We start from the raw sequence: 20,946 nt of genomic DNA on the forward strand, positions 1-20,946 counted from the left end.
TCCACGTGTCAAGCAGTGTGTAACCTGCTTGATAGTCGTGCTCTGCTGTTTCCATCAGACCAGACTGTTACTAAAAAGAAGTGTTTGTAGACTGCAACGTATTTACATTAACTATCAAAAAATCCACTCAGGCATTTGTAAAATGTCTTTGAAGAGGGACAGATATTCACAACCATTATAGTGGGGGAATTAAGCTCATATTTCTTAGAACAGAATTTGAAACAAGAGACCACTATAAGCAGAACTTTCTTCCTTGTGATATCCCTTGAACTTTCATTTCAAATACCTACCCAGGGGGAGGGGTTTATGTAGCTCCGTGGTAGAGCCCATGCTTAGTATGCACAAGGTCCTGGGTTCAATCCCCAGTGCCTCCATTAAGAGAAAAAAATTTTTTTGAAGAAATCAAATACCTACCCAAACCTCAAATGAAGCAACGTGAGTTTCTGGCTAAGGTAGGAGAGAAGATCTTTTCTTTTCCTTTCCGTACTAATTTCTGGCTCTGAAATAAGACCTCGGGTAACCTCATTAATTAATCAGTGGGTGCTACTTCTTGCCTTAAAGGAATTATCATGCCTCAAAAATAAGATTAAATCAGTTAATCGGATCCCCTCCTGAAATAACTCCCCTTTTGTCCAATCCACTCTATGGCCACGGTTTTCTGTTCCTTGGGGAAACAGCAGGAAATTACTGTCCCCATGCCAACAGCCACCATCCCTCTGGCCTGGAAAGAGAGCAAGTTCCTGCCAACATTGGTGAAATGACTTTCCTCACACACCACCCAGCCCCTCCCAGGCCAACTGTGTCTTCAGATTTCCCCTTAAGTTCTTCCTGCATTTCTTCCCAAGCTTATTTATTTACAAAGGTCTTTAGAATGGTTCTATCTGAGCCCTTCAGTGCACACATGGACACACACCCCATCATTAGTACAAACAGTAGGATGAATGCCAGGGACCCAGGGGGTCAGGACATGGTCCATATTCCAGATTTTCTTTTTCTCCATTAAAAAAATTTTCATTTCAACCATTCTGTGTTTGAGGAGGCAAAAAAATTAAGCCTCCAATTCTTTAAATCAGTTGTGAAAGTCAACCGTCAAGCATGTGAGAGGCACAGCCCCAAGAGTCAAATTCCCAGTGAAGTTAGTGGTACCAAGTGAGCAGGCCGTTTGAAGCAAGTAGTGATGCCCAGATGGTGGAGGAAACATGGTTCTGGGCAGAGGGGCGAGGACCGATAGCCGAGGGACTGCTGATCACGTAGCACTGCTTATAGATCCCTGTCACCTTGAACAGGAGGGAGGAGGGACTGGAAGCTGGGTTGAAGGAAGCTTACCAGGCTGGTGACTAATATCCAAGCATTATCCACAAGCAGCAAGACCCAGCCTGGGGGCTGGCTGTAGAAAGCAGCCCCAGTGGAAGGGAGCAAGGCAGAAACAACCAAATGCCTATCAGTTGGATGGGGCTTCAGAACAGGGCCCTGCCTGGAGGAGGGAGGGGGCCGTGGACCTAGACTAACAGAGGAGCAACAGATCAGACTTAGGTGTGGGGCTCAGGGCAGCAGCCTGCTCTACAGCCTGGACCAAACAAAGTAGGCTGGGGAGTGGAGAGGGTACTGGGGAGCATACTGTTTCAAGGCTACCACCTGAGTAGCCCGAGCTCTGGGTTCCAGGTCTAGGTGGTGGTTGGAGACCCACCTGACTCTGAGAACCGTACGTGGGTCCTGCAGCTGTGGGTGGAAACATGACGCATGCTGCTCATAGGAATGACAGAGCTTCGACTGTCCCATCCCCATCAGGACTCATTCAAACATGGAAGCCATTCATAAGTTCAGCTTCAAGGCAAGAACTGATCAGAAGGAACTGGATCCTAGCATCTGGCACCTACCAACTCTTCACTTACACAGATCTCATACATTACAACATGGTTTCACCCCTGCAGTGACTCCCTGGGCCATACAAAGAGGCCTTTTGTCACAGTGGAGGGGGGATGGCACTCCTGGAAGCCCAGGTGATGGAAATGGTGATGGAACTGGATGAGAAGTGGGGATGGGAAGAGTTGCTCCAGAACAACGAGGCACATCCCTAGTGAGCAGTGATTCATGGCTCTCCCTATCCCCTGGGGTGTTGTGAGTGTCAGAAGGTTGTTTCCTAGGAGAAGTGTGCTTGCTGAGAGAATGGTATTTAGATGAGGGTAGGTATCCTTTAAAAGGAATAGCCTCCTTCTTCTCTGGATGGTAAACACAAATGCACAGAAGGACTGCCTTGAGGATACTACCAGAAGCCACCCAAAGTGGAGGATCACTTTACAGGCATTGATCATAGACCAGGTTCAGATCTGGGCTCTAAGAGTTGCCAGTGGCATAAGCAAAGGCAAGTCAGCTACAGCCTTGCTGAGCCTCAGTTCTGTCATCTGTAAACTCAGGATTTGCAAGAGGTTTGCTAGGAAGACTACATTCACAGAACACAAGTAGGGTGCTTTGCACAGAGCCTAACCCATGGGAATCAGTAAATCTTAACAGCAGGAGCAGCAATGTAGTCTGATCAAGGTGCCATGTGAATTCACTGTGAGAACTCACTAGCACCTCCATGCACTAAATGCCAACAATGAACGACAAAATAAGAAAACACGACATAGTTATACTCAGAAACAAGATCAACACCTCACAGACCAGAAAACTAAATAGTGAAGGCAGGTGGTGGGAGACAGAAGTGGTTGGGATTGAAAACATGCAAGGTCACCAGGACAAGAGGGCCTGCTTTGATCATCCTCTTGTATGCCTTTGTACATTGTGTCATAATTACCATTTACATTAATAGCCTGCTCACCACAACCACACACTGAGAGCTCCTCAAACACAGAAATTGGGTTTTCTTCATCTTTATGTTCCTTGGGTTTCTCCTAGTGCCAGCTATGTGGTCTGTGTTCAGACTAAGAGAAAGAAAATGAAAATGCTGGTGAAGATTTTATTAGCTCACAAATCTAACGGACCTAATATCTGCTGCTAAAACTTACCCTTACAACTGCCCAACTCACTTTATGAGGCCAGGATTACCCTGATACCAAAGCCAGATAAAAACACAAGAAAAGAGAACTACAGGCGAATATTCTCAACAGAATATTAGCAAACCAAATTTAACAGCACATCAAAAGGATCGTACACCATGATAAGTGGGATTTATCCCTGGGATGCAAGGATGGTTCAACATACGAAATCAATAAACGTGATGCACCACATTTAGTAGAATAAAAGATAAAAAGTATATGATCATCTCAATAGATGCAGAAAAGCATTTGACAAAATACACCATCCTTACATGATAAAAATGTTCAACAGATTGCATATAGAAGGAACATACCTTAACATAATAAAAGCTGTATATGACAAGCCCACAGCTAACATCATACTCAGTGGTGAACAGCTGAAAGCTTTTCCTTTAAGATCAGGAACAAGACAAGGATGCCCACTCTCACCTCTCCTATTCAACATAGTACTGGAATTACTAGCCAGGGTAAAGCAAGAAAAAAAAGAGGCATCCAAATTGAAAGGGAAGAGGTACAATTATCTTTGTAGATGACATAATCTTACATATAGAAAATCCTAAAGACTCCACCATAAAACTGTCAAAACTGATCAACAAATTCAGCAAACTAACAGGATACAAAATCAACATACAGGAATCCACTGTGTTTGTATACACTAACCACAACCCATCTGAAAAAGAAATAAAACCATCCCATTCATAATAGCATCAGATACAATAAAATACTAACCAAGGAGGTGAAAGGTCTGTACACTGAAAACTACAAAACTTTGATGAAGACAATTGAAGAAGACATAACAAATGGAAAGATGTTCCATGTTCATGGATCAGAAGAATTAATATTGTTTAAACATCCATACTACCTAAAGCCATCTATAAACAAAATTCCTATCAAAATTCCAGTGGCATTTCTCACAGAAATAAAAAAAAAATCCTAAAATTTGTATGGAACCACAAAAGACCTTAATAGCCAAAGTAAACCTGATGAAGAACAACAAGGCTGGAGGCATCACTCTTCCTGATTTCAAGCTATGCTACAAAGTTATCATAATCCAAACAGTATGGTGCTGGCATAAAAGTAGACACGTACACCAGTGGAACAGAGTTGAGAACCCAGAAGTAAACCCCCAAGTATACAGTCAGGTAATGTTTAACAAGGGAACCACGAATACTCAGTGGGGAAAGGGTAGACTTCAGTAAAAGGTGTTGGGAAAACTGGATAACCACATGCAGGAGAATGGAATTGGACCCCTAGCTTACACCACTCACAGAAATTATCTCGAAATGGATTCAAGACTTAAAGAACTGAAACCATTAAACTCCGAGGAGAAAACATCGGGCAGAATCCCCTTGATGTTGGTCTTGGCAACGATGTTTTGGATATGACACCAAAAGCACAAGTAACAAAACCCAAAATTAGTAAGTAGGGCTACCTCAAACTAAAACCCTTCTGCAGAGCAAAAGAAACAATCAACAAAATGAAAAGGATATCCACAGAATAGGAGAAAACATTTGCAACTCACATATCTGATAAGGGGTAAATATCCAACATATAGAAAAAAAAAAACTCATACAACTCAATAGTTAAAACAATTGAACAATGAGCAGAGGAACAGAATAGATATTTTCCAAAGAAGACATACAAATGGCCAAGAAGTACATGAAAAGATGTTCAACAGCACTAATCCTCAGGGAAATGCACATCAAAACCACAATAAGATACCACTTCATACCTGTTAGAACGGCTGTCATCAAAGACAAGAGATAGGAAATGTTGGTGAGGGTGTGGAGAAAAGAGATCTTTGCGCAGTGTTGGTAGGAATATAAGTTGGCGCAGTCGCTATGGAAAACAGTATGGAGGTTCCTCAAAAAATTAAAAATAGAACTATCGTACAACCCAGCAATCCCCCTTCTGGGGTATAGCCAAAGGAAATGAAAACAGGATTTCCCAGAGAGATCTCCACATGATATCACTTATACGTGGAACCTTAAAAAACTGAACTCAGAGAAACAGACAGCAGAGTTGCATGGACACCCACAAACATACCAGGGACTGTGGGGAGGGGAAGGGGGGAGAGATTGGTCAAAGGGTACAAACTTACAGTTACAAGGTGAGTAAGCTCTGGGGATCTAATGCACAGCACTGTGATTGTAGTTAACAGTACTGTATTATATACTTGAAGTTTATTGAGAGTAAGTCTTAAAAGTTCTCACCACAGAAAAGAAAATGGTAATTATGTGACACGGTGGAGGTGTTAGCTAAGGCTATGATGGCAATCGTTTTGCAGTGTATAAATGTATCGAATCCAATGCATTGTATATCTTAAACTTACACCATGTTATATATCAATTATATCCCAATAAAACTGGAAAAAAAATTAAATAAGTAAAACTTACCCTTACTGCTTATCATGTGTAAGACTGCTGAAGAGAGGCCTGGGAAATCTCCGGTGATCTTACATATAAAGAGATCTCACCTCTGCTTTGTTTCCTCTTTTATCTGTGACCTAGGACTGATGATCGGCAAAATTAGTCAAACTGCGTATGAGTTACCCTGCAAGGGAAACCTGCACTGAACGTTTCGTTTTCCAGCTGGTCACTCTGACACCGTGCATGTGGCCTCTATTTCTGTGCATTTCAACCCCACTTCTCTACAGCTGAAGTACTGTTCCCTCCACCTCCATCCTTTCTAGGGAAATGGATAAACAGAAATACGGGAACTTTAGAAAGGTCTTGAAATACAGTTTAGAGTAATAGCAACTGCTTTGTCTTGGGATCAAAATGTTTTCATTGCCTTTGTTCGTTTTTCTATTATAGACCTCATATTCCAGTCAGCAAATTAGTGGTTTCAGAATCCTATGACACCTATATCAGTAGAAGTTTCCAAGTAACAAAAGAAATAATAAGTGAATGTAAAAGTAAAGGTAGGTATTATTTTGAACTCCATACTTCAATATGTGATCATTTCTGCATCATGGTTAATAGTCTGTTCAATATGTTTCAGCTTGCTTTGGCCAACTTGCTTAATAGGAAAGAAAAATATCTCCAGACTCTCTTACAGATCCTTTCATGTTAAATTTGTAAGTCTCTTGAGTACCTCAAATGGGAGAGATTCCATGGAAATATACCAGACGTAGCTACAATATGAAATAACAGAATTCTGCAGTTCAGCTATTTATCTTCCACTCTGTGAAGAGGGTTCCCTGTTACAGTTTCCAGTTCTTTACATAACAGTTTTGCCTATAATTTGATCCTGGAGCACGGACACCCCACACACAAACACACCTACCATCCCTGCCACCACAAACTGAGAGCAGTGTTACAAGATTCAAGTCTGCTGTTGAATTTTATAATCACTGAACTCAAATATTTAATGATAAGTAGGATCATAATTTTTTTAGTAAAACAGGTAGATTGCAAAAGAGTATGCACATCGCCCCCCCTTGTAAGTTAAAACATTTATCTTCATTGAGCAAAGGCTGGATTTACATGCAGCAGATATTAACGGTGGAGAGCCCTGGTCAGCAGCATTATGGATGGTCCCCTCCTTTCAGTTATCACTCGTAAGCCATGCACTTCGTGACCCTCCCGCCGTGCTCCCTGCTGTAAGGATGCTCAGCATGTTCCATTGACCAGAAAGTCTCAAGGGCTCACAGTCCTACCATGGCCGCATCAAAAACTAATTACAAGGAGCGGCAGAGAGCCTTGTCGACGTAGGACAGTTTTGTGTCATGATTGAGGTGGTGGTTACAAGAAGCCACACATGTGAGAGACTTGGGTAAACCTAGTGAAATCTGAATAAGCTATGTGGATTGTACCAGTGTTCACTTGCGAGTTTTGATAGTGTGCCTTACTGAGGCAAGGAGTTACTATTGGAGGAGGCTGGGTGAAGGGGGCATGGGCCCTCCCCGGTGTGTGTGTGAGAGAGAAAGAGAAAGGGTGTGTGTGTATACAATATACATACTGTGTGTATTATGTTTGTATTCATGTATATGAATATACATATTACATAATATGTATATATTATATAAAATATATATACACAGAGATATGTATAATATGTATTTGTAACCTGTGAATCTAATTACTTTGACATTAAAAGTAGTTTTCAGTTTTGTGGGTTTTTTTTAATGGCATTAGGCTGCTTTAACAATACAAAAGCATTTTGAAAATATTGTTTGGCCAAATTGTTTCCATCTTGAGAATGTTTGCCTCTCCCTGGAACACTTGGCTTCAGTACTTACAAAGTTTATGTATGTTTTTATAGAAACAATCTTCCCAGTCCTTGGTTTTTTTTCCCCCCCAGGAAATAACATCTTGATTGTGGCCCATGCATCTTCCCTTGAAGCGTGTACCTGCCAACTTCAGGGCCTGTCACCTCAGAACTCCAAGGACTTCGTACAAATGGTCCGAAAGGTAATTCCTACTTGCATTTCAGGGGCCTGTGGCACCTTGTAGTTTTAGGACAGCTCAACACCGGCTGATAGCAAAGTTCTTTGGAGCACGTGTTGACTCCAGAGTGGGAAGATAACATTTATCGGTTCACTCAGCCAAGACGTGTTGAGTGGTATTCTGTTTAAGTCACTTTCTCAGGCCTGGGGTAAGAGAAAAAGATGTTTGAGCTAGTGCTAGCTTCTAAGAGCTAAAACTTGGGAAACAGCTAAGAGTCATAAGCAGATTGTCTGGATTTCCCTGAGGAGCTGTGGATTCTTTATCCTGCCAACCCAGGAACAAGGCAGCGAAATAGAAAACCCATGAGGCTGACCTGGATTCCTCCTATGCCTGTGGAAGAGGTTTTCCCTTCAGCCCTCCTCCCACATGCTCCCCTCCAGATTGAGTTCTATGCTTCTATGCTTCCTTTATCTGTTCCCAGAGAACCTGCTTCAAACTCGATTGCAATTCTTTTCTCATTTTTTTAACTTATTTATGCATCTGTCCTTCCCAATCATCTGTAAGATGCTTGAGGGTAGAGATTTTTTTTGTCTTATTTATAAATGCAGCTCTGGGCAGACACACACACATAAGTTTTGAAATGCCATGCTTATTGAAGTTAGGAAGGGCACAGCCTCAGCTCTGAATGTCAAGTACACACGCCCCCCCCCAAAAAAAAAAAAAAGGATCAAGCAGGGTGAAACAAATTTTTAAAACTTGAATAATCTTTCCCATTCTCCAAATATAATTTCAGAAATGTTTGAGCTGTTTTCAGCCTGACTTGCAATTAGGAATTAACTCCTAGCATCTTAGCTTTATGTATTATTTCCTTTTTTTCTCCCATGCTATTAAGAAACAACCTATATAAACGATTACTTAATTGCACTAGGAGAGCTCACTGTTTAATGAATCCTCCTGAAGAATCCTCTTGTGTTGTAAATACTCTCTCTTCTGATTTATCAGTTTTATCCATTTCATTTGTTTTCATTGGTTTTTGGGAGGGAATTCTTGCCTACAAAGCCCCTGTTCATTGCTATCAATAAGGCTTAATCTAGGTAAAAGTTAACACATTAAAATGCCTGTTTTCTGTCTTCCCTTTCTTACTTCAGATCCCATACTTGGGGTTTTGTTCCTGTGAAGAATTAGGAGAAACTGGAATATGGCAGCTGACAGACCCACCCATCCTTCCTCTCACCCATGGACCAACTGGAGGCTTCAACTGGAGAGAGACTTTGCTACAAGAATAAACTACACAAGTGAACAAGAAGGAAAGGCTTGACGAAGGCTTTGGGAGAAGTACCTTTTTGTGTGTTTAGTCACAGTGGGAAAGTCTGCACCACGTTTTCAGTGGACAGCTCAGAATAATTTAGCATATTTCCTTTCAGGCTTTAAAGTTCTTAGGATGAGACCGTGTCAAGGAGAGAAAGACTTGATTCAGGGATAAAATTCATTCTCTCTGGACTCTTGCCTAGCTAACAAGGCTTTCGAGAATTGTCTTCCTAAATCGGGGCATCTGCAACAGCATAGGACGTCTTCTCCCCTTCGACTGTGCTGGCCAAGGAGCCTAAGTTCTCCCAGAGAGAGCTGCCAGCCCACTCTGGGGAAGGATGCAGGAGGAAGGACGCAGGAGGAAGGACACAGGAGGAAGGATGCAGGACAATCCAGCTAGAGGGACACCGAGCTGCCAGTTTGGTGACGGGAGGTTCTTTTCAACTCCATGTTCCAGTTAAAGCCAAACTGAGGAATTCTTTTACGGTTATTAGAAAACAACCCCCAACCGAGAGTTGCTCTTAGGTTTCCCACCAATTTCTACCCTCACAATGACCCACACACCAGTGCTGCTGGCTCAGGACGCCTGCTTGAGGACTCACACCTTCCCGCCTCATCACTTTCTCTAGCGCAGCTGACTGCAGCTTTTTGCTATGCTCCTGCCACCTTGCTTCTATCTGTGAAATGGGGAGACAAAGCATTTTCGGTCTCCAGAGCACTTTTGGATACTCAGAAGGAAGATCAATGTGTGAAGTATTCAACTGTAGGAGCAAAGAACTTGCAAGGTATGAAGTGGCTTGGAATTACCCGTGTTGCAGCCTAAGGAGCCACAGCCTTCACTCAGCAGTGATTTGCTTGTCTTTGCCCCCAAGGGTTTAGACCATGCTAACTAGTTAGGGATGTTGCCATTTCCAAAAGATGTCCGTTAAATACATCATTTGACTCAGCAAGAAGCTCATCCTTGTGCAATACGGACATCCTTCCACGCCATACCAAGGGTCAGGTCACTGTACGCTTACAGTACATGCCAGCCACAGCAGAACATCCACAGATGAATCGGTGACAGCCAGGGATGTCTAAGGAAGTCAGGGAACTAACTTAAGTGATGACAGTCACAACTGCACTGCTACTAGTGCTGTCGGGGGGGGGGGGGTTGGTTAGTTTGTTTGTTTGTTTTCCTATGCTAATTTAAAATACATAGGTAGGGCTACTTAAGGAAAGTTGGGAGAGCCACGTCCTGTGGTATCTCATCACACTTGCTTCCTAAATTTAGAGGGAGTTTATTTAAAAGAAAAATAAATGACAATCAAACCAAAACATCAGTTATCAATGTCTATTTAATTGTGTGACTACCTGACTATTAACAGCAGCAGACAGCGGTCTGGCATGGTATAGTTCACTCTGTAGAATATATGTGCAAAATGAAATCCCAGCCATTGAAAGAGAACATTCATGTAAAACAAACCAATATATATTACAGCATTAAATAAGCTTCAAAACGCAAATGCATAAAACATATGGTATATATAAAGAGATCTATGCTCCTATTTGAAACAAGAATTTGATAATCCTTTAAAAGAAGAGGAAGTGAAGGGATGCTGGTATGTAAGTGAATCAGCAAGAGGGTTATTCTTGGCTTTTTGAAAAGTCATTGAGAGAAATATGTCATGAATTTTACATTTTAAGAAACATATTTTGACTTCTTCCAACACTGCACAAACACTGACCCAGCTTCTGGGTATAGAAATAACTCTGTGTCAATGTTACTGATTAAGATAGAAATTTTAATCTTAAAATAAGGGAAATACTCATATTAAAGGTTTTAAGAGAAAAGTCACATTGCAGCTAATGTAATGTCACCACCAGTTATTCCTTTAGGCTTTAACATCTCATATCTGATTTCCTTGAAAATTCTAGCAGTGTGTCCTGGGCAGGGTCTGTACTTGTACAGAACAAAGTTCAAAACAGGTTATCCTCTCCCTGCCTTTCAGTGGCCTTAGGTGGGTTTAGCTGAGCTACAGTCCCTGTATTTAGTCCAATATGGACAGCACCTTAGGCAGTCATCTTCATGAGCAAAGGAAGGCAGAGATCAGAAATAATTTTCTGAACAATTTAGGTGGAAACACCTTAAGTAAAAGAGTTTATTCCTCTGCATTAATTATCCAGATTGCTTATTAAAATGGCCTGAATGATCAGAATTCACCTTAAATTCTCTTTTCACATTTACCTACTTAAAAAACTAAACTTGGACTCCAACTGAGAAATTCTTTGTAAGTCACGGTGAATCTATGTGTAATAAAAGGAACAGACAACTGACTTAATGTGATTTCATACCCACCTAAAAATTCTCAATTGCTGTTACAACTCAAAGTTTAAAGCTGATTCTCTTTGATCTGAGGCTGATGCTCATTTACAAATATTTTGGTGGGGCTAGGGGAGAGAGAGAAGGAAGAAAGGAGGGAGGAACGGAGGGAGGAAACAAAGAAGAAAGGAAGGAAATGGTAGATAAGAAGAACCAAATGGTTTCCTGCAGAGAGGAATTTTTTTTTTAATGTAGCAAGTTATCTGAAATACACTGAGATGAAATTAACTAAAGGATTTAATCTGACATTGAAAGTCTGAAACATTTGCTGCCTGTACCAGTGAGACATCAACCTGCTAATGGCCCAGTATTATTCATAGATAGACTTTGGTTTCAGTGGTTTTAAAAGGCCATGTCTATTCCTCTGTGGACTAGAATAATTGGCACATTTTAATGCACAAGCTGGGGGTCTCATTTTCCCAGGCTCTCTTCTCCATCCCTGCACTGGTAGCTAGGAGCTTACTGCTTCACCCCAGCATGGAGTTCAGAATACAGTGTTTTCCATTACATTTAGATTCATAGAATCTGAATGGCTGATTAAATGGCCATCTGATGGCTGAAAGAGGGGGGTATTTTTCACCCTGTGTTGAAAGGCTTGGAGGAGTTTCTAGTTTTTATTTTAATGATACTTTAACCAAAGAATTATTTTGAAGTAACCTTATATTTGAAAGACAATTTTGCAAAAAATGAAAATAAAAAAAATATATATATCCTCTGGAGTATTGTCAGTTTGGTAAATCATTGTTGATAATTTCCTTGCATTTTAGGCCGATGTGGTCATGTTCCTGTCAGTAGTATTTGGAATGCATATATTTGTCATCCCATTGTGTTTAGCCGCATTACCATAAATGTATCTTTTCCATTCAATACGCTGTGCTGGTATTAAACGAAGTCTCTCATGTCAGTTACCTAGTGTCACTGGGAACTAACTGAAGAACTACAGTAAGAAATGTTCCTATCTCGTTGTGGTAAAAAGAGAGGTATTCCTCGTAACCTAGGCGCTCTGCAACTCCAGTGTTAAATTTGAACGCAGTGATGAATTGCTCTTTTGAATTTATTCTAAGTAACGTGTGTGTTAGAATACAGATGAACTTCCTTTAATTTTCAGAGGCACAGTCACAACTGTTCTGTGTCTGCACCAGCTTCTCAGATAATGAGGCACTGGGTTATTTGCATTTAAATTGTAGTTCTGCACACGTGTGAGAACTAAGAGACGGCCAGTCTAGTCAGCCGGGCTGCCTTGCCAGGGATGAGACTGGCAGAGGAGGGTGGGGAAAAGAGTGATTTAGTATCTACTTAGGTTAATGTTCACTTTACAAAGGTGATGGGGGGTGGGGATATTTTGTTAGGTGATGGCAGATGCTTTTTGTGTTTAAACATAGGATTAAAATTGGATTTGCTTCTCTTTAATACTTCAACCCATTGAATTTTCCTAGGGAAGTGACTAGCTATAACAAAAATTCAAGCGGAGGGGAGAAATCGCCTCTAAATGTAGAGGAAGAAACTTGCTTTTTAAACACATATAATATTATGTTCAGTGTATGTAGGCTTACAATGTTAATGATGAATAGTCAAACTTAATATGCAAACAGTTCCTACACATTTTACACCGTACCATTTAGCCACCATTACTCACACAGAAACTGGAATTTTGCAGCCGTTCATTCTTGGACTCTGTACAGGATACATATATATGTATAATGGGAAATGTGTACTGGTTCTCTCTTTGTTTGCCGCTCAAGATGGGAACACCATTTTGGTGACGCATAGACCATTCTAAACCTGATGTCTGAGGAAGTATATTGGTTTCTTTCTCTTTTATAAGGCTATTGTATCATTTTTTTCCCCTCTGTGATTCAGGTGTATTTATTTGGAAAGGGTTTGTAATTATAAAAAAGGAAACCACACTTAATTGTATTGTCAAATTCCTTGTAAACGACCTGTGGCGTCTGCGCTGTCCTGGCTGCGTGCTCTTCCTCCAGATACACTCTGGCAGCACTGTAATTAGTTCATCCCATTCCATGGGCATCTCCATTTAAGTGGTTCACAGGTGATCTAATAAAGAGAAACTGTGTCCTCACTCAATCCAAAGCGATCTCATGTTACATTCTGAGTGGTCTCTACTCCAATCACGTCCTCAGATGTTACTGTGGTCATTATTATTGCCTAAATGTCCACTGAGAGTGGGATTCTTCCCTCAGAGGGGCCAGAGGGGCACTTGCTACTGATGGAAAAGAGAGGATGCCCCGGCAGCACCGTGGGTCTCTGGTCCCTTCTAGTTGGGCATCTGTCTCAGCCATCCCGGCTGCAGAGGTGGAAACCCATCCAGGAGCGAAATAGCAAGTTCCAGAAGGCGTCCAGTGCCCCACATGCGAACGTTCATCCCTCCCCACCACCCACCAGCACGAGGTGCACCAGGAACACTCCAAAGAGAGGATTCCAGCAAGAGAAAGGAAAATCCCAGTTCAAACTAGGTTCTGCACAACAAAAAGCCATAGACCCCATTTTTGAAGCAATGATATGTTAAGCTAATAGGTTTTTAAAATAAGCCATGTATGCAAATGTATGCCCAGAACGTGAACACAGATCTTCACTGGCACCACTGGCTACTACCCTGGCAGGGTTCACTTCCCAAGGAAACACAACAGCTGATGCTCATATCGGACGAAAAGACCAAACTCTGGTGTGTCCTGTGGCTGGTTCTCAGCTGTTCTCTGCTTGGCAGCTTCCCAAGCTCATTTTGCCCTTTTGTGATGTATGTAAAGGCTGCCTGCACATCCAGAGAAAATGAATCCTTGTGCTTTGGATTTGTCTAAGCCGAAATCAGCAAAACATCTTTTTTTTTTTTTTTTTTTTTAAGGTGAGGACCAAAAAGCAGTCTTCCTTCAGAAGACTTTGGTTGAAAATAAACATCTAAAATCCAGATGCCTTGCTCCTGGCCACAAAATGATGCCAAGGTTTATTTAGCTTGCTGGTTGTCATTGTGTTGATGGGACAAATCAGAAAGTCTGTACATCACTGGAGAGGAGCTTGATACTGGACCAGAGAAGAAGCCCTAATTCTAGAGTCAGAGCTAGATTTTGGTCCTGGCTCCACTGCTCACTAGTCCCTTAAACTCATTTCTTCTATAAAAACGGGCACATATTGGTTTTTTTATAGCATGTTTGTGACTATCAAATGAGATATTATAAAATACCTAATACTACAAGCTAATAATAAAAAGATACTACCTGCTAATAAATAAATAATTGCGTTTCCTAAGGCCAAGATAAAGCCACACACCTAGCCATTCCTCTTGTCTGTGGGGAATCTCAGGGACAAAGAATAAAAACGGCCTCATTCATACTGGAACTGCTTTCCTCTTCTCCCCATAAGAGGAGAATGGTACAAGTGGGTGTGTTGGTTGAATTCTGTGATTTCTCTAAGAGGCTGCCTTAATGATTTTACCACCGTCCCTTCGTGTAACTGTCTGTAGTTTGAAAAACCCACTCTCATTTGATCCTAAAAACGATTTTTCAAAGTAAGGAGGTCAGGTATCACTGATGAGATCATACTCATTGTATGAGAGTAACCAAGATACTGAGGTTGTGGATTTATTCTTTATCCTACAACACTGATTGAACGCTACGTTCCTAGCAGGTAGCAAGCTGGAGCTGCAGTGGCAAATCAAAAAGCCAGTTCCCTGCTTTCATGGAGTTGGGACAATGAAGACATAAATAAACAAAATAATTACAGATATTGATCAGTCTTGTTTAGGGGAAAAAAAAACTGGGTTATATGACAGAGAGTAACCTTGGAAGGGACGTGGGCCAGGGGATGCTTTAGAACAGGAGGGGTCAGAGGGCTAACCCTTCATGACCATGGTCTTGAGGGGGGCTGGGGGACACAAGGCAGGAGAGGAAGGTAGACCCCAAAACACAGGGTCCTGTACACCAAGGCTCGGCAAAGTGTCACCCGCAAGGCAGAATCTGCCCAATGGCCGGTGTTGGTCTGGCCCATGAGCTGGGCGTGTTTTTACCATTTTAAACAGTTGAAAACATCAAAAGAAGAATATTATTTCAGGACACAGTAATTATAGGAAACCCAAATTCCAGTGTCTGGAATAAAGTCTGACGGGGACACAGCCGAGCCCCCTCACTGGCATACTGCTGACGGCTGCTTCCCGGATACGAGCACAGAGGTGGGTCCCAGACACGAGGCCAGCAAAGCCTGGAATAGCTCCTGCCTGGGGCTTTACAGAAAGTCTGCAGACCTCTGTTGTAGACCATGCTGAAGCATTTGGATTTTTGTTCTAAGCCCAGAGTCCAGCACAGAAACCACCTCCACGGCACAAAAAAGGAACAGACTGATAATGTCCGGCGGCTGGCAAAGTGACAGCCAGCATTTAGCAAGGGCTTACGTACATCAGGCACCTTTCTAAGCACTTCACCTGTGTTAACCTCTTTAATCCTCTCAACCCTATTCAAGATACAATTTGCAAAAGAGGAAGCTGAGTCTTAGAAGAGTCAACAACTTGCCCAAAGTCACATGGCTGGATTTGCTGTGTTGGAGCTGAGATTCCAACCATGTCAGCCTGCTTCCAGAGCCGGGACTAATAGTTCAAAATATTTTTTAAAGAAATTTCAAGGAAACTGTTGCAGGACCCTGAGGCACCAGGGGACTTACCTGGGCTCCTCAGAACCCAGTTTGGAAACCACTGCTTTCACCCACCCCCTTGCTTGCAGATGAAGACACCCAAGGAAGTCACCTGTCCCAGGAGATCAGTGAGATAAGAACTGAAGCTGGCACTTGCCGTTCTGTGGTCCTTCCCCCAAAGCCACAACTTCCTTCTGAAATCCGCTCTTACTTAGGTTCTGTTTTCAGAATGATCCATTAGATTAGATTAAATTCTAGGCAGATGCCTCAAAAAAAAAAAAAAAGCTTAGTTGGCCCTTTCCTTTTCCAGGCACATCTAACCTGCTGTGGTCCCCATGAGGATGAGATGCAACCCCAGCCACCTGAGGTCTGCAAATTTATGGACGATCTTTTATGTGCCACCGTGCTGGGCACGTTGGATAACATGTTTGAGTCATACCTCCCAGTCACCTTAGGCCCATTTTACAGATGAGGACACTGACACCAAGAGACAAATAGTCTTCTCAGGGCTACACAGCTGCTGGTGACAGGGCCTAGGTGGCAAGTCCAGGAATGTCTGCCTCCTACCCACATACTCATCTCACTGAGCTTTGCTGCTCCTAGGAAGCCTTTGTCTCAGTCATGAGTCACAAAGGCTGCTGCTCTGGTTTAGAAACCCCCCCGATCACTTTGTGTAAGTCTACAGCAGTGCTCAGAGAATCCCCCCGCGGTGGCAACTGGCCATCCCGTATCTGCTGGGAAATGCAGGTGAGGCCACATCTTGCCCTGGCTTTGGGAAAGGCCAGATTCTTTACAGGAGCTGTGAAATGTCAAGGAGAACGTTTGGTCCCCTCTGGTAATTGCAACAAAAACCCCAGTGGCTTCCACACGTGGGAAAATCCCTTATCTTTTCTGACCCTTAAAACAGTCCATCTTTCACCTACTTGGTAGATCTCCTCTTCAGAATTTTTTTGCCCCTGACAACGTAGGTTGACCAGGGTGATGATGTTTGTTTATTTCTCTAAAATCTGTCCCAACACCACCACCTCCATCAGATGCTACTTCCTATGGGCACTAAAACATACAGCGGGGGTTTCACAAGTGACAGGTTGGCTATCAGTAACTGAGGCCACCCACATACGAGGTGGACAGTAGACACTTTTCCATTAGAAAACAGACAGAAGGTCCCTCCCTGACCACCACGCTCCAAACTCACCTTTTCCCTCGGCTCACTAAGTAGCCACAACCGGCCACCATCCCCCGCTGTACCTCCTGCGGGCTGCAGGCTGCACTGGGGGTGGTGAGAGTGGGAAGGACCATGCAAACCACAAGGGCATGTCACTCAACGCATTTCCCCCACGGGCCGTCTGTCCCCTCTGAGTCCAGTGGACTACGGTGACATTTCTCAAGGTTTGTGACCAGATGATAGCGCAGCCGTGGGTGAGTAAGGTACAGTCATCATCTCCCAGAGGGCGACTTAAAGATCTTCTTTAATGCACTGGAAAAATTATCAGAGAAGCAGCCTTTCAGACTCAGAGGAAAACAGCAGTGTTTAGATCTCAGATGGAGAGTTCGCTCGTTCTTTCACTCGCTCATCTGACAACTTATTTCAGGTGCTGTTGTGGGTCAGGTTTCCTGGGAAACAGATGCTTAGATGGAGATTCATGTGCTGGAGTTTATAGCAGGGATCTCGGGACAACACTTGTGAAGGAAGCAAGATGGGGTGGACAGAGAAGCTGAGCTGGGATGCTGCCCCAACAGAGGCATCAGCTAACCCTGATCCTGAGGGGAGCTCCAGAGTGGGACCGTCGCCCTTCAGAGTTCAGTGGACCAGAAGGCAAGGACACAGGACCTCTAAACCCCTCTCGGGGGCCCCACGGAGAAGGTGGGGCTTGGATTAAACAGTTTTCCCCACAGAGGACCATTCTCAGCTGAGAGGGACCCAGCTAGACACGGCCCATCCTCCCAGCCTCTGGGAGATGGAGGGAGAATCTGGGTAGCACACCTGAGTGTACACCCCTGGTGCCAACTAAGGACCAGCACTTAAGTACTCTCGCTAACCTTGTACTTTTTCTCTGAAAGATGAGATTATCACTCAAAGCAGATGTGGGAACATACAAGGTTCCCCTTAAAGTTTCACGACAACTAATTCAATTTAATAAATCATTATTTAACGCTAGCCTATGGTAAACAGCCTAGAAGTCCATCTACAGGTGCACGGGTAAACAAACTACGGTAAACTCGCCTCGTGAACTACTACCCAGACAGAGAAAGCGGTGAACTCCTGGCACGTGGCGTAGCATAGATGAACCTCAAAAGGACCCTGCCGAGCGCAAGAGCAGCGCCACAAAGCACATCAGTGGTCGCCTGAAAGGGGGAGGTGGCGCAGCGGGGCGGGAGAGGATTGCAACAGGCAGGGGGAGACTTTTGGGGGCGATGGATATATTCCCTATCTTGTGCGTGACGATGACTTCGTGGGTGTGCACAACACACCAACCTTTATCAAATCGTACATTTTAAATATGTACAATTCGTTATGTCAATTATATCTCAAGAAAGCTATTTAAAAAATAACTATTCCAGGGGGGAGGGTATAGCTCAGGTGGTAGAGTGCTTGTTTAGCACACACAAGGTCCTGGGTTCAATCCCCAGTACCTCCTCTAAAAATAAATAAATAAGTAAACCTAATTACCTCCCCCAACAAAATATTTTAAATGTTAAAAAAAATTTTTTTTGACTATTTTATGGAAGGGTCTGTGCCGGGTCTCAGGAACATTAAAGTATATTTAAAAAAACAAGCTCTTCTTTTGGGAGGCTCAAAGACCAGCAAGGAGATGAATGGATACTCAACTAAATATAATAGAAATCAGAATAAAAGCTAGTAAGATAAAAAGATGGAAATGATCATGGGGGCAAAGAACAGTGGAGAAATGACTTTTTTTTTTTTCTGGGAGGATGGAGGACAGTAACAAGTAACTTTTACATTATTTACTACATCTCCTGTAATTCTCACATCAGCTATATGAGTTGGTCCTGTCATTATACCCATTTCACAGGTGAGAAAACCAGGGCTTTGATTCCAGGGAGACTGGTCCTAGAGTCCACATTCTTAATCATTAGTTACTATTCCTCTGAGAAGCGCTGAACTGACCCAGGCCCCAGAGGACAAGCAGAATTTCCCCAGAAAGAGAAGGCCACTTCAGGCAGAGAGGGTAATGTGAACTACAACCCAGTGTGAACTATGGCTATAAAATCGTACTGTGTACTTGAAATAGGACAAGAATTCTTATGGTACATCTTGGGGACCAGTGGGAAAGGCTGCTAGACCACAGGCTGGGGCCAAGGTGTGAATGGCCTTGAATGACCTGCTAAAGAGTTTGTACTGTAGGTTTGCAGACAAAAGGGAACCACTAAAAGTGTCTGAGCAGAAGTATAACATATCAGATTTGTGTTTTGAAAAGAGAATGAGAAAGAGGAAACCTACCTGTCGATGGTGACATGAACCCATTCTCAAACAAAAGACCATTTGCTTCACTGACATTGCACTAAAACCACGTTAAATCAGTAGCTTTAGGACAGACTACACTGTAAATTTAAGTTTCAATCTCAGAATATTTTATTCTCTGGTCACCTAAGTCTTGTATTCATTCTGTTACTTCTGTTTCTCCACATTTTTACCAAATAGAAAATTACAGAAAACCACAATTAGAAAAGGGAGAAGCAACGTGGCCCTTCTCCAAGCCCTGAGTTTAGTTCTGAATGGGTCCAGGATTTTTTTCCCCCACTGGTTTAGAATGACAACTCCCATGATGACACTTTTACTTTTCTTTCTTGTAAAAGTGATTTTTTTTTTATGCCTGCATAGATTTGAGTTAGTTGCCAAGCTCAAGGTCAGGAAGATCAGCCAATAATAATAAGTCCAGACATGTTTCTGGCTTCATGATAGCGCAGCTGACACTACAGTGTCCAGAGGAAAATACAGCCTCTTCCTCCTGTGCTTTGAGAGGAGGCGTTAGAAAATTCTCTAAGGAATAGCATTCTCCTAGGTAAAAATGTGAGGAGATTCTCTAAGGAATAGCATTCTGGGTGAAGACGCGAGAAGCTATTAACTAGCTGTGGGCAATTCACACTTTCCAAGGGAGGCCGAAGAGCCCTTCTATGCACTTTCCTTGGGCTTTCTTAAGGGGGTACCGTCACCCTAAAACAAGGGCAAGGCACTCGCAGGAAAATCAAATGCTTAGACAGTCAGGGAGCCTGAAATATAAAACCTGGAAGTCCCTGGAGGCAATTTTACTGAAGAAAGAGAGAAATCAGACCAAATGCTCAGAAGTCTTGGTTTGTTTTCTCAGTTCAGCCACTGACTCACTGTGTCACCTCAGCCAAACTCCTCAAGTCTTTTGAAAAACAGTGCAGTGCAACCTGCTGATTCCTTGCTTCCATAAGCAAGCCCATACATTTCACTATATTCAAACCACACCAGCTGGTAGCAAAGACAGGCACAACTTTGGTTTCAATTCCAGAAAACTCTTACCATCCTTGTCTCTCAAGCTTGCCTTCCGGTACCTGGAGACCTTGTTAAACACACAGGTAGCACCTGATTCTCTAGTAGTGAGATTCTCATTTAATTAATCTGGGGTGGACTTTTCCAACCTGCAGGGTTTAGCTGGGGGCCCAAGGTATTTATAGCCTCATACGATTTGAGAAACAGTACATTATATCCCACTAAACTACAAGAAAAGTCAATTTTCTCCCCTCTTTTCATTCTCTTTCTGCCTGTTAAAATAGGCAAAATATCTGAAAGACACTTTTGATGGATATAATTTCCTACCCAAACTATTGACACATTTACAGAATATTAACATGAATTTCAATTAGAACAAGTAAATATTAGTTCCAAACACTGCAGACTAACCTCTATTTCCTAAACATAAGTCTATTTGTATTTTGCTGTGTGTCCCTGGAAAAATGAAATAAAGAATATCTCACCTTGTCCAATAAATGAGAATAAAATACCAAAATTGTTTATTTGCATATTGTCACCCCCACTAGATCATATTCTCCTTAAAAGCAAGGATTGACCTTTCATATCTGATCATATCTTAGAGCAGTGCACACCAGATGGCTGGATGGCTAACGAGATGGATGAGTGGATGGATATATAGGCTTTTTAAATAAGCAAATATGTGAACTAGGGACTTCTGCCCCTTGATAACCACTAGAAATTGTTGCCAGAGTT

At 42.5% G+C, this 20,946-nt stretch overlaps 1 protein-coding gene and 1 long non-coding RNA gene across 5 annotated transcripts in view; one reads left to right on the forward strand and one right to left on the reverse strand.

Moving 5' to 3' along the window:
- The window catches only part of UBASH3B (ubiquitin associated and SH3 domain containing B), a 129,779-nt gene extending 116,598 nt beyond the window's left edge, over positions 1-13,181 (forward strand). For all 3 annotated transcript variants that reach the window (XM_010986558.3, XM_010986557.3, XM_031443470.2), the window contains exons 12-14: positions 5,852-5,958; positions 7,341-7,450; positions 8,575-13,181. In XM_010986558.3, the coding sequence (XP_010984860.1) occupies positions 5,852-5,958; positions 7,341-7,450; positions 8,575-8,712 (355 nt within the window). In that variant the 3' untranslated portion in view covers positions 8,713-13,181. The remainder of the gene's footprint in view (positions 1-5,851; positions 5,959-7,340; positions 7,451-8,574) is intronic.
- The window catches only part of LOC135318454 (uncharacterized), a 55,525-nt gene that overhangs the window by 13,486 nt on the left and 21,093 nt on the right, over positions 1-20,946 (reverse strand). The window contains exon 2 of one of the 2 annotated variants that reach the window (XR_010378938.1): positions 5,432-5,547. The exons of the other annotated variant lie outside the window; for it this stretch is intronic. This is a non-coding gene — a long non-coding RNA (uncharacterized LOC135318454). The remainder of the gene's footprint in view (positions 1-5,431; positions 5,548-20,946) is intronic. 2 annotated transcript variants of the gene reach the window in all.

The sequence above is a fragment of the Camelus dromedarius genome, chromosome 34 (genome assembly GCF_036321535.1).
Source record: "Camelus dromedarius isolate mCamDro1 chromosome 34, mCamDro1.pat, whole genome shotgun sequence".
Taxonomy (NCBI): Eukaryota; Metazoa; Chordata; class Mammalia; order Artiodactyla; family Camelidae; genus Camelus; species Camelus dromedarius.